General features: G+C 36.7%; 1 protein-coding gene across 1 annotated transcript in view; it reads left to right on the forward strand.

Moving 5' to 3' along the window:
* The window catches only part of LOC111157783 (chromosome unknown C12orf54 homolog), a 33,281-nt gene that overhangs the window by 451 nt on the left and 19,846 nt on the right, over positions 1 to 12,984 (forward strand). Inside the window, exons 2-3 of the mRNA XM_022519416.1 lie at positions 5,244 to 5,274; positions 5,761 to 5,799. Coding sequence (XP_022375124.1) covers positions 5,244 to 5,274; positions 5,761 to 5,799 — 70 coding nt within the window. The remainder of the gene's footprint in view (positions 1 to 5,243; positions 5,275 to 5,760; positions 5,800 to 12,984) is intronic.

The raw sequence follows: 12,984 nt of genomic DNA on the forward strand, positions 1-12,984 counted from the left end.
GAGCCAGGCAATGTTATCCATAAAGTTGGAAGGAAGGAGGCTTGCAGTGAGCTTATGGCTCAAGAAAGCTTCAGAAAGGAATTAGGACTTGGCTTGAGCTTTTGAAGTATGCAGATGTTTTGAGATAAGAGTTTGTAGGAGTTCAGGAAGAGAAAGTGTCTTCAAGGTTTCTAAGCTGCCTGTCTTTGATTAAATTGCTCAGAATAGTTAAATAGACCTCAAGTCTTGAGAGCCAGTGAGAAACTGAGCAGCCTGAAACCTGCAGGAAGATGGAAACCTGTTCTAAGAGTATGAAGTCTTTTGCAGACAGATGCAGGACTATAAGGGGAAAATAATGAGTAGATATTGGAGTCTATAAGAAATATATGAAGAAAGCACATAAACAACAGAGACCTGATTTGTCTGCTGACAAATAGATGTTTTGTCAGTGGCCGTGAGCAAGACACTGAAAAATAGTGATAACTATTATATAATAGTTATTATATTAATATTAACATAATATTATAATTATATAATTATGTGATTACAATGTTTATATTTATTAATATATTATTAGTAATAATATATAATACATAGCAGTACAGTAAAAGTATAATATATAATATATAATTAGTAATAGTAATTAAGTAATATTTAAAATGAACTTTACAGTTACAAAGGCTTTCATACAATCCAATCCCAAACTACCCTCAAATATACAGTACAGTATTGTTATCTATAGGAAGTATGCTATACATTAGTGATCTCCAGAATTTACTCATCTTGCATTATGAAACTTTGTACCCCTTAACCAACATTTCTTCATTTCCCTCTCACCCAGGCCCCAGAAAACAACCATCTACCCTCTATTTCTATGAGTTTAACAATTTCAGATTCCACATATAATACAGATTACATAAAACTTGCCTTTCTCAGTCTGGCTTATTTCCCTTAGCATAATGTCCTCCAGGTCCACCAGTGTTGTCATAAATGACAGAATTTCCTTGTTTTTCAAGGCAAAATAATATTTGATTGTATGTATACGCTACATTTTTTAATCACTCATCTATCATAAACAATACGTTGTTTCCATATCTTAGCTACTATAAATAATGCTGCAATGAACATAGGAGTATAGGTATCCATTAAAGAACAATAATTTCAGTTCTCATGTATATATACCCAATAGTGGAACTGCTGGCTCACATGGTAATTCCATTTAAAAATTTTTAATACTGTTAACCATAATGTCTGTACCAATTTACATTCCCACCAACAGTATACCAAGGTTCCCCTTTGTCTATCTCTTCACCAACACTTGATATCTTTTTTCAAAATTGAGGTATAATCAACATAACATTATATTGATTTCATGTGTACAAAAAAATGATTTGATATTTTATATACTATGAAACAACTGCCACAATATGTCTAATTAATATGTCACTATACAGAGTTATGTTTTTCCTTGTGATGAGAAATTTTAAGATCTACTCTCTCAGTAACTTTCAAATATGCAGTACATTATTACTAACCATAGTCACTATGCTGTACATTATATCCCCACAACTTATTTTATAACTGGAACTTTGTAACTTTTGGCCCCTTAACCCATTTCACCCACCATCTTCCCCCCACTCTGGCAGTCACCAATCTGTTCTCAATTTCTATGAATTCAGTTTTGGGGGTTTTTTTGTGGGTGGGAGAGATTTCACAGATTAATGAGATCATATGGTTTGTCTTTTTTTAATTAAGTTCAATTAGGCAACATATAGTACATTATTAGTTTCTGATGTACTATTCAACGATTCATTAGTTGGTATCTGTCTTTTTCTGACTTATTTCATGTATCATAATGCCCTCAAGTTCTATCCATGTCACAAATGCCATATTTCCTTCTTTTTTGACTGAATAATATTCCATTGTATAGAGTTATATAGTTTATAGATATCTATATCAATACAGATCACATTTTCATTACCCATTCATCCATTGATGGACACTTAGGTTGTTTCCATATCTTGACTACTGTAAATAATGCTACAATGAACATGGAAGTGCATGTATCTTTTCAAGTTAGTGTTTTCATTTTCTTTGGATAAATATTAAGAAGTAGAATTGCTAGCTCATATGGCGGCTCTATTTAATTTTTTGAGGTACCTCCATAATGTTTTCCATTGTGGCTATACTGATTTACATTCCCCTCAACAAGTGTTGATCTAAGTGATCAACAAGTTCCCATCTCAAGTGTTCCCTTTTCTCTACAACTTTACGAACACTTGTTATTTGTCTTTTTGATAATAATTCTAACATGTATGACCATTCTCATTATGGTTTTGATTTGCATTTCCCTGATGATTAATGAAGTTGAGCACTTTTCATGTGCCTGTTGTCTATTTGTATGTCTTCTTTGAAACAATGTCTATTCAGGTCCTTTGCCCATTTTTCAAATGGGTTATTTGCTTTTTTGATATTGAGTTATATGAGTTCCTTACATATTTTGGATATTAGCCCCTTACCAAATGTATGGTTTGCAAGTATTTTCTCTCATTTCAGAGGTTGCCTTTTCGTTTTCTTGATTTTTTTTGTTGTTGTTGTTGTGCAGAAAGTTATTTGTTTGATATAGTCCCACTTTTTTATTTTTATTTTTGTTGCCTGGACTTATGGTGCCATATCCAAAAAAACATCGCTAAAAATAATGTCAAGGAGCTTTTCCCTTTGTTTTCTTCTAGGAGCTTTACAATTTGAGGTCTTTAAGTCTTTAATCAATGCTGGTTTGATTTTTATGCATGTTATAAAAGTTCAATTTCATTCTTTTGCATTTGGATATCCTGTTTCCTCAACACAGATTTTTTGAAAAAAAAAAAATCTTTTTTCCATTTTGTATCCTTAGTTCCTTAGTATCCCTAGTCAAAGATTAGTTTACTGTATATATGTGTATTAATTTCTGGTCTCTCCACTATATTACACTGGTTTATGTTTCTGTTTACATGACAATACCATAATGTTTGATAACTATACCTTTGTAATATAGCTTGAAATCAGCAATTATGATGCCCAACACCAAGAGTCACATGCTCTACCAACTGAGCCAGCCAGATGCCTCGATATACACATCTTTTTGTAACGTGTATCCATTAAAAAATTATTGTAGCTACAGTTACTTTTAGTACTATTGGGTTTTAACTTTTATACTGGCATTAAAAATGATTGAAGCACCACCATTACAGTACTGAAATAGTCTGAATTAGACTATATACTTACCTTTTCCCAGGAGAGTTACACTTCTATATTTTCATTCTGCTAATTCACATCCTTTCATTTCAACTTGATGAAATCCCTTTAGCATGTATTGTACACCAAGTCTAGTGGTGATGAACTTGCTTGGCTTTTATCTGTCTGGGAAAGTCTACCTTTCATTCATTTCTGAAGGATAGTTTTGCCAGGTAAAATATTCTTGGTTAGCAGATTTTTTCTTTTAATACTTTGGCTAGTTCATCCTACTCCCTCCTGGCATGCAAGGTGTCTGCTGAGAAGGCAGCTTATTGTCTTTTGGAAGTAGCCTTGTATGTAGCATTTCATTTTTCCTTGCTGCTTTCCATATTCTTTTTGCCTTTGCCTTTAGACAATTTGAATATAATGTCTCAGTGAAGACCTCTCAATTTCAGCCTCTTTGAAATTTTTGAGCACCATGAATCAGGATGTTTATTTCCTTTCCTGGATTTAGGGATTTTTCTGGCATTATTTTATTAAATAAGTTCTCTGTCCTTTTCTCTTTCCTTGTTTCTTAGGTTCTCAAAATGTCTCTATTGTGTCATTTGATGGTGTCCCATAAGTTACTTCTTCACTCTTTTGAATTGGTTTTCTTCACTCTTTTGAGATGTTTTTTTCTTTTTGTTCCTCTGTTTGAATTTGAATTTCAAATTATCTGTCTCCAAGCTCAATGATTCTCTCTTATGCTTGAGTCTGCTGTTGAAGCTCTTTATTGAATTCTTTAGTGAAGTCACTGTATTCTTCAGCTCCAGAAATTGCTGGGTTCTTTTTTTATGCTTATCCTCTCTTTCTTAAACTTTTCTTTTTGTTTATGTATTGCTTTCCTGATTTCCACTAGTTGTCTGTGCCCTCTTGTAGTTCACTGAGCTTCCTTAATATGATTATTTTGAATCATTTTCCAGGCAATTCCTAGATTTCCATTTCTTTGGGGCCCACCACTGGAGCTTTATTTCTTTGATTCTTCATGTTCCCTGAATTCTTCCATCGTTATCTTTGCATTCAAAGAAGAGGTCCCCACTGTTAATCTTTACTGACTAGCTTGAGAGTGAAAGACCTTCTCCAGTCAGCCCAGCTAAAAATGTGGGGGGTTTCTCAGGCCTTTTTTATGGATGTACTCACCCCTATGTTCTTGTTCCCTCTTTAGGAGCATTTAGGATTTTGTGTCTTCTCTTGATCCCATAAAGTCAGTCTGGGTACTGAGAGCCTCCTGTTTATTTTCTCCAAGATGGTGCCCTGGAACATTTAAAATTATATGCCTTTTCTCATTCTTACATAATTGAGCTAGCTGCTGATATCTACACACTGTGCAGATGCTTGCACCTGCCATCTGCAGAAGCTTGTATGCATCACTTCAGGATATATACAGAGTGTTAGGGGCATTTGTCACCCAGTTGAGGGGTTAGGGGTACGTGCAGGTAAGGAGTCCCATAGCGTTCATGGATGGGTCTCTTGGTAGAGTCCACAAACCACCTAGTAGGATCTGTAGCTGGTTTTTGAGATCCACATGGTGGCTTCTGTGAGTGCCCACTCCCTTTCTTTTTCCCCATATCCCCCCAAAATATTTAGCTATGCTGATCATCTCAGTGACCTGGATGGGTTGAAACAGAAGTTGGCTTCTTGGGCAATGTCTCACAAGGCTGGGGAAACAGGGTGCTCATTCCACTTTCACTTTCCCCCTGGGAGAAATCACAGGCTGAGATGATCTCTCCTGGCACTGAGTTACACTGCCTTTGGGGAGGGGTGACATAAGTAAAGTGAAACTGTTTTTCTTACCCTCTTCAAGGCATCTATTTATGGACATTTTGCTCCAGTGAGGTGCTGGAATCTTTTCACTGGACTCCTGGTTTGCCACAGAGGTATTCCCATCCATGATGGTTATCAAAATTAATGTTTGTGTGGAGGGTATGAGGACTTGGAATCTCCTTTTCTGCCGTCTTGCTGACATCACCTACCCAGTGCCTGATCAGACTTATGTCATTCTTTCCTTCCAGAAAATCCGCTGATGACACAATGAGACCAAAGGTGGGTAAGAATTCCAAATAGACAGTTTGCTTTGGAGCTCCTGGTTTCTGAGGAAAATGGAGAAGGGACTGCACTCAGGAGGCAGAAAGCTGCCTAGTAAGGACCATATCTTGGAGGACTTGGGCACTGTAGTTCAGGGATCTGAACTACAACTGGTGGATCACAGTCTACCAATACTAGGTAATATTTTCAATGCTACTACTATACTAGATAACTCCAGGGGAAGGCAGCCTATGTGGGTATTCATAAGGGTAAAATATGCATCTCTGTCACCCACCAGCTAGGTCAAGAGATGACAAGGGATACAGCCTAAAAAGGACTCAATAGGGCTAAAGGAGACTTTGGACTGTCTGAAAAATAGGGTGACTTGAAGTGTCCATCTCCATTCAAAAAAATATCCTATATTCCATCAGTTTCATGATGTATCTATTCAAATTCTGGGAGAGTTAGAGTAATGTTCCCAAAATGTGTCTCTTATTTCAACAGGAAATACAGCTAATAATCACTGAAGCCCTGTGGGACCAAGTGAGTATGAAGGGGTCATCTTTGACAGCATGGTGAGAAGTGGGAAAAGGGAGAGAGGACTTAAGAAAGGAGCAAACTTCTTCCTTTCCCTTTGAGTAATTGCTGATTGATAGTGAAGGATTCCTGTGCTCTCTCCTGTCTTGCTCTATTACTCACCCAGTCCCAAATCCTCAGAAACTCATCTTTGTGCACCTTGGCACTTTCTAGATATTCACCTGTCCATTTAGATAATCCCTCTCAAATATGTTTTCTCTGCCAGCCTTTTAATAAGAACTATAAATCATGGAACACTACATCAAAAACTAATGATGAGCTGTATGGTGACTAACATAACACAATATAAATAAATAAATAATAAAAAGAATAAATCTCATCCACTAACAAAAAATCCATACCCACTTGAGAAATACATATATTTTAAGTCTTGGATGAGAAGAAGACAAAGTTATAATTTTGTTATGAAAATTAAAGATCTTAATTCCATTTCTGATCCAAAAGAAAGTTATTTTACCTTTAGAGCTACTCAAATTGTGTAACAAATACTTCACTGTGGCCCTTAAATCCTATTTCATAAAAATAATTTTCTGAAACATTTGGCCCCTCCAAGAATGAATTTGCTTAAAAATAAACCTCTCAAAAAATAAATGACTCAACCTGAAGAGTAGAGGTGTTTAGTTTTATCTATTTAAATGCAAAATTAAGTCCATTAAAAATGATTAATTTTCATATAATTACTAGTGAGTTTCATAGAGTAACATGTTAAGTGTTCCCAATGCTCCTAAAGGTCTTATCTGGAAGGTGATTGGGATTTTTGTCATTAGCACAGACGAGGATAGTTTTCTCCCTCCCATTGGCTATGGCCAGCAGGTCTATATCAAGACACTAAAAGACATCAAAATTGGACTGTCACATTCAGATATAATTTCAACATAACTTCAATATTTTGGACAGCATTCTGCTTTGAATTATTTATAATAGGAAATTGTTTTATTACTAAGGCATTTCTCTGTTGTGAATTTCTTTAAAGTATTTTAACAAAGATTCTGGAGGAGTACAAATACCAGATTCACTCCATGGGATCAGAGGTTGCTAATAAAAAATTTTTAATGCTTTGAAATGTCCTAGACATTCCCAAATTTATTGACAGTAGTTTAACTGAGAATAATGACTAACAAGTAGAAAACTATGCCTGGAGCTTTCCTATTCTTCAAATTTATTAGATTTGAGAGACTCAAACCAGTTTTTCATTGAAGACTTCTAAAGTGTTGAGAAGCAAAAGAATATGATTCTGTACTTTGGATGTAAAGAATAATTGTCATTTTTGTGGTTAGAAAAAAATAACTGAATCTCACTTCAGTGACATGAGATTAAATCATTTAAATTTATTTAATTAAAGATATCCAGTCAAAAACAGCCTTCTTCATTAAATCAAATGTTTGATAATAAATTAAATTGTTGAGTCCAATTAAGAGTGTGTTTTGGAATCTGACAACTATGAGTTGAAAATTTAAAAAAAGGTCCCTTAGGTCACCAATGTAAATTTGTTGCCTTTGGTTTTCTAACTAAAGCAATGCGATGAGCAGTAAGTCTCAGAATCTACATTATTCAGCCTGGATTTTGAAATTGCTTTACAACAGATTTAAATTTAATGAATTTGAGAGTAGCTTCTTTTCATTATATAAAAACTGATGTCCTTTCCATTTTCACAAAATGTCCTTGGTTTCCCAGCTATACAAAAATAATGAGGTGGCAAATTCTCAAACATGAAAATGCCAGACTTCACTTTACATTTGAATGCTATGTCAGTGGAGAAGCTAACTATGCCAATAGATAGCCAGAGCAAGCTGCTGTGAATGTTCATAGACTACAGACATTATTTGGAGTTTCTGATGACTTCCCAAAAATATCAACTACTTCAACTTCCCAATCTTAACAATTCAGTTTCATGTACACTTAAACTCTTAGATAGGGGGTTGATCCCTCTGAACCCATAATATAAGTTTCCCTACGGGGCCAAGCAAGAAAAGACTATTAAATTAACGACTCTGGATTTTCTGTTAAAACAAGTAAAAGTCTCCACAGCCTCTCCTGCAAGCTCCCACTGAACAATATTATATGAAATGAGTAATGTGATCAACTTCTTTATTCACTGTGATTTTTCAATTACTCTTCCTATAAGTTTTACAGAAGAAAGTAATCTTCTTAATTAAAATGGGTAGGATAAGAAATTCCTTAGAGGGAAGAAGGAAAAGATGGCAGAGGAGTAGGGGATCCTATTTCAACCAGTCCCCTGAATTAAGCTGTATATCTACCAGACCATTCTAAACACCCATGAATCAGCCTGAGATGTAAGAAGATATATCTGGATCTCTACAAAGGGAGTATCTCCAGCAGTTGGTCTCAAGGTATGAAGCAGGGAGCCATGATTCTGCGGGCAGATATCAGAAGATAAATGGAAGGGGGAGGGAGCCTCCATGATCTTGCTCTGGGAAGGCAAAGGCTTCCCGAGCTGGGGACCATGCACAGACTTGCAGACCAGTAGCAGCAGGGAAAGGACTTTAGGGCAGCCCCCCAGACTGAAACCTGGAGCTATGGGGGTTGTGAGCAAAAGGAGGGAGGGTCAGCTTGTGGTTTTAGAAGCACAAAGGGCAGAGATATGCCCAGCCCCAGAAGCAAGGGCTGGGAGTGCTTCTGTGGGGTGTACAACCTAGGACACTGCAGTTTTTGGCAGCACAGTCAGAAATGGAGACAGTGTGGCCTGGAGAGCTCAGTGAAGAGCAGAAGGCAATCTCTCTATTCTGAGATAGAGGTTTGGATATGGTCACTTCTGCTTTGACTCTCGGAAGAGACATGGAAAGCCACCAGGGAAAGCCACCAGAGAACAAAAGCCCAAAAAACCTGGTTTTCACTGAGACCATCCCCCCCACAGGGGGCAGGGCAACCCTGCCCAAACAGAGTTGCCTGAATAACAGCACAACAGGCCGCTCCCCTAGAAGACAGGCTGGAAGAACAAGAGGCTGACAACCTTAACGTCCCTATAAAACAGGTATATCTTCCTTGGGTTGTGGTCAATAATTTGGACGCTGTATATTCCTTCAACTACCCCTCAACAGAATGACTAACAGGAGGAACCCCTAACAAGGGAAAGTATCAGAGAATATGGCCTCTGCCACAGAACTAATGGGTATGGATATAACCAAGATATCAGAAATAGACTTCAGAGTAACAATTATCAAGGCAGTATCTAGGCTTGAGAAGAGTATTATTGACAATATAGAATCTCAAAAGAAACGAGATCTAATCAGGCTGAACTTAAAAATGCTATGAACAAAATGCAGTCTAAACTGGATACTCTGACTGCCAGGGTAAATGAAGCAGAAGAACAAATTAGTGAGCCAGAGGATAAGATGATGGAAAAGAAGGAAACCAAGGCAGCATGGGAAAAACAAATTAAAACCAAGGAATCAAACTGAGAGAGATTAGTCACTCAAAGAATCATTCCAATATCAGAATTATTGGGATCCCTGAGGGGCTGGAGAGAGAGAGAGGTCTAGAAGATATATTTGAGCAAATCTGTAGTTGAGAACTTCCCTAATCTGGAGAATGAAATAAGCATTCGTGTCCAAGAGGCAGAGACAAGCCCTCCCAAGATCAATGAGAACAGACTGATGCCATGACATATAATAGTACAGTTTGCAAATCTTAGATCCAAGGAAACAATCTTGAAAGCAGTGAAGTGTAAGAGATTTCTTACACACAGAAGGAGGAACATCAGAATAGCATCAAACCTGTGCACAGAGACATAACAAGCCAGAAAGGGCTGGAAAGACATAGTCAGGGTACTAAATGAGAAGAACATGCAGCCAAGGATACTTTATCCAGCAAGGCTGTCATTCAGAATGGATGGAGAGAAAAGAGCTGCAAAAACCAGCATAAACTGAAAGACCATGCGACCACCAAGCTGGCCCTGAAAGAAATATTAAGGGGGGGTTCTATAAAAGGAGAAAGACTCCAAGAGTGATATAGATCAGAAATTTAAACAGACTATAGAAACAAGGACTTTATAGGCAACATGATGACAATAAAATCTTATCTTTAAATAATGACTCTCAACATGAATGGCCTAAATGCTCCCATAAAGTAGCACAGGGTTGCAGGCTGGATAAAAAGACAGGACCCATCCATATGCTGTCTACAAGAGATTCACTTTGAACCTAAAGATACATCCAGGCTTAAAGTGAAGGGATGGAGAACCACTTTTCATGTGAATACACTGCAAATGAAAGCTGAGGTATCAATTATCATATCAAACAAATTAAATTTTAAGCTAAAGACCATAGTTAGAGATACATAATGATACTATATTATTTTTAAAGGGTCTATCCAATAAGAGGATCAAACAACTATAAATATCTATGCCCCCAACACGGGAGCAGCCAACTACATAAGCCAACTGTTAACCAAAATAGACATACTGATAACACATTAATAGTAGGAGACCTCAACACTCCACTCTCAGCAATAGACAGATCATCCAAGCAGAAAATCAACAATGAAACAGGAGCTTTGAATGGCACACTGGACCATATGTACCTCATAGATATATACAAAACATTCCATCCTAAAACAACAGAATACTCATTCCTCTTAAGCGCACATGGAGCTTTCTACAGAAAAGACCACATACTGGGTCACAAATCATGTCTCAACTGACACCAAAAGACTGAGATTATTCCCTGAATATTCTCAGATCATAATGCTTTGAAACTGGAACTCAATCACAAGAAAATATTTGGAAGAAATTCAAACACTTGGAAACTAAAGACCATCCTGCTCAAGAAAGTTTGGGTCAACCAGGAAATGAAAGAAGAACTTAATTCATGGAAACCAATGAGAACAAAAACATGCTGGTCCAAAACCTATGGGGAATGTAGCCATCCAAGCCTCACTCAAATAAATACAAAAATCCTGAATACACAAATTAACTTTACACCTTAAATAATTGGAGAAAGAACAACAAATAAAGCCTAAGCCATGCATAAGAAGAGAAATAATTAAGATTAGAACAGAGATCAATGAATTAGAAACCAGAAATAGAGTAGAACACATCAATGAAACTAGAAGCTAGTTCTTTGAAAGAATTAATAAAATCAATAAACCAATGGCCAGACTTATCCAAAAGAAAAGAGAAAGGACCCAAATTAATAAAATTATGAATGAAAGGAGAGAGATCATGACTAACACCAAGGACATAGAAACAATCATTATAAATTATTATCAACAACTATATGTCAATAAATTAAGCAACCTGGAAGAAATGAATGCCTTCCTAGAAAACTATAAACTACCAAGACTGAAACAGGAAGAAACTGACCACCTAAATAGACTAATAACCAGTAACAAGATTGAAGCAGTGATCAAAAACCTCCTAAAAAACAAGAGTCTACAATCTGATGGAGTCCCTGGGGAATTCTACCAGACATTCAAAGAAGAAATACTACCTATTCTCCTGAAGCTGTTTCAAAAAACTGAAACAAAAGGAAAACTTCCAGACTCTATGAGACCAGAATTACCTTGATCCTAAAACCAGGCAAAGACCCCATCAAAAAGAATTTCAGACCAATACCCCTGATTAATATAGATGCCAGAATTCTCAACAAGATCCTAGCTAATAGGATCCAGCAGTACATTAAAAATATTATTCTCACAACTAGGTGGGATTTATCCCTGGGATGCAAGGGGGGGTTCAACATTCGCAAATCAATCAGTGTGATAAAACACATTAATAAGAGAAGAGACAAGAACAGTATGGTCCTCTGAATTGATGCAGAGAAAGCATTTGACAAAATACAGCATCCTTTCCCAATTAAAACTCTTCAGAGTGTAGGGATAGAGGGAACATTCTTCAACTTCATAAAAACCATCTATGAAAAGCCGACAGTGAATATCATTCTCAATGGGAAAAAGCTGAGAGCCTTTCCCTTAAGATCAGCAACATGACAAGGATGCCCAACCTCACCACTACTGTTCAATATAGCACTAGAAGTCCTAGCAACAGCAATCAGACAACAAAAAGAAATAAAAGGTATTCAAATTGGCAAAGAAGTCAAACTCTCTCTCTTTGCAGATGACATGATACTTTTTGTGGAAAACCCAAAAGACTTCACCCCCAAATTACTAGAACTCATACAGCAATTCAGTAATGTGGCAGGATACAAAATCAATGCACAGAAATCAGCTGCTTTCCTATACACTAAAAATGGGACTATAGAAGGAGAAATTAGGGAATTGATTCCATTTACGATAGCACCAAAAACTCTAAGACACTTTGGAATAAATCTAACAAAAGAGGCAAAGGATATACTCTAGAAACTACAGAACACTTATGAAAGAAATTGAAGAAGACACAAAAAGATGGAAAAGCATTCTATGCTCAAGGATTGGAAGAATAAACATTGTTAAAATGCCCATGCTGCCTAGAGCAATCTAGACCAAAATACCATTGACGTTTTTCAAAGTGCTGGAACAAACAATTTTAAAATTTGTATGACCCCTGAATTGCCAAGGAAATGATGAAAAAGAAAAAGCTGGGCGCATCGTGTTGCCTGATTTCAAGCTGTATTATAAAGCTGTAATCATCAAGACATATGGTACTGGCACAAAACAGACACATAGATCAGTGGAACAGAAAAGAGAGCCCAAATATGAACCCTCAACTCTATGGTCAACTAACCTATAACAAGGCAGGAAAAAATATCCAATAGAAAAAAGATAGTCTCTTCAATGAAGGATGCTGGGAAAACTGGACAGCTGTATACAGAATAATGAAACTTGACCATTCTCTTACACCATACACAAAGATAAACTCTAAATGGATGAAAGACTTAATTGTGAGACAGGAATCCATCAAAATCCTAGAGAAGAATAGGCAGTAACCTCTTCAACATCAGCCACAGCAACTTCTTTCAAGACACATCTCCAAAGACAAGGAAAACAAAAGTGAAAATGAACTTTTGGGACTTCATCAAGATCAAAAGCTTCTTCACAGCAAAGGAAACAGGCAACAAAACAAAGAGGCAACCCATGGGATGGGAGAAGATATTTGCAGATGGCACTACAGATAAAGATCTGGTATCCAAGATCTCTGAAGAACTTCTCAAACTCAACACCTAAAAAACAATCAAG

Source organism: Enhydra lutris, unplaced genomic scaffold (assembly GCF_002288905.1).
Source record: "Enhydra lutris kenyoni isolate GAN:26980312 unplaced genomic scaffold, ASM228890v2 scaffoldscaffold56, whole genome shotgun sequence".
Lineage (NCBI taxonomy): Eukaryota > Metazoa > Chordata > Mammalia > Carnivora > Mustelidae > Enhydra > Enhydra lutris.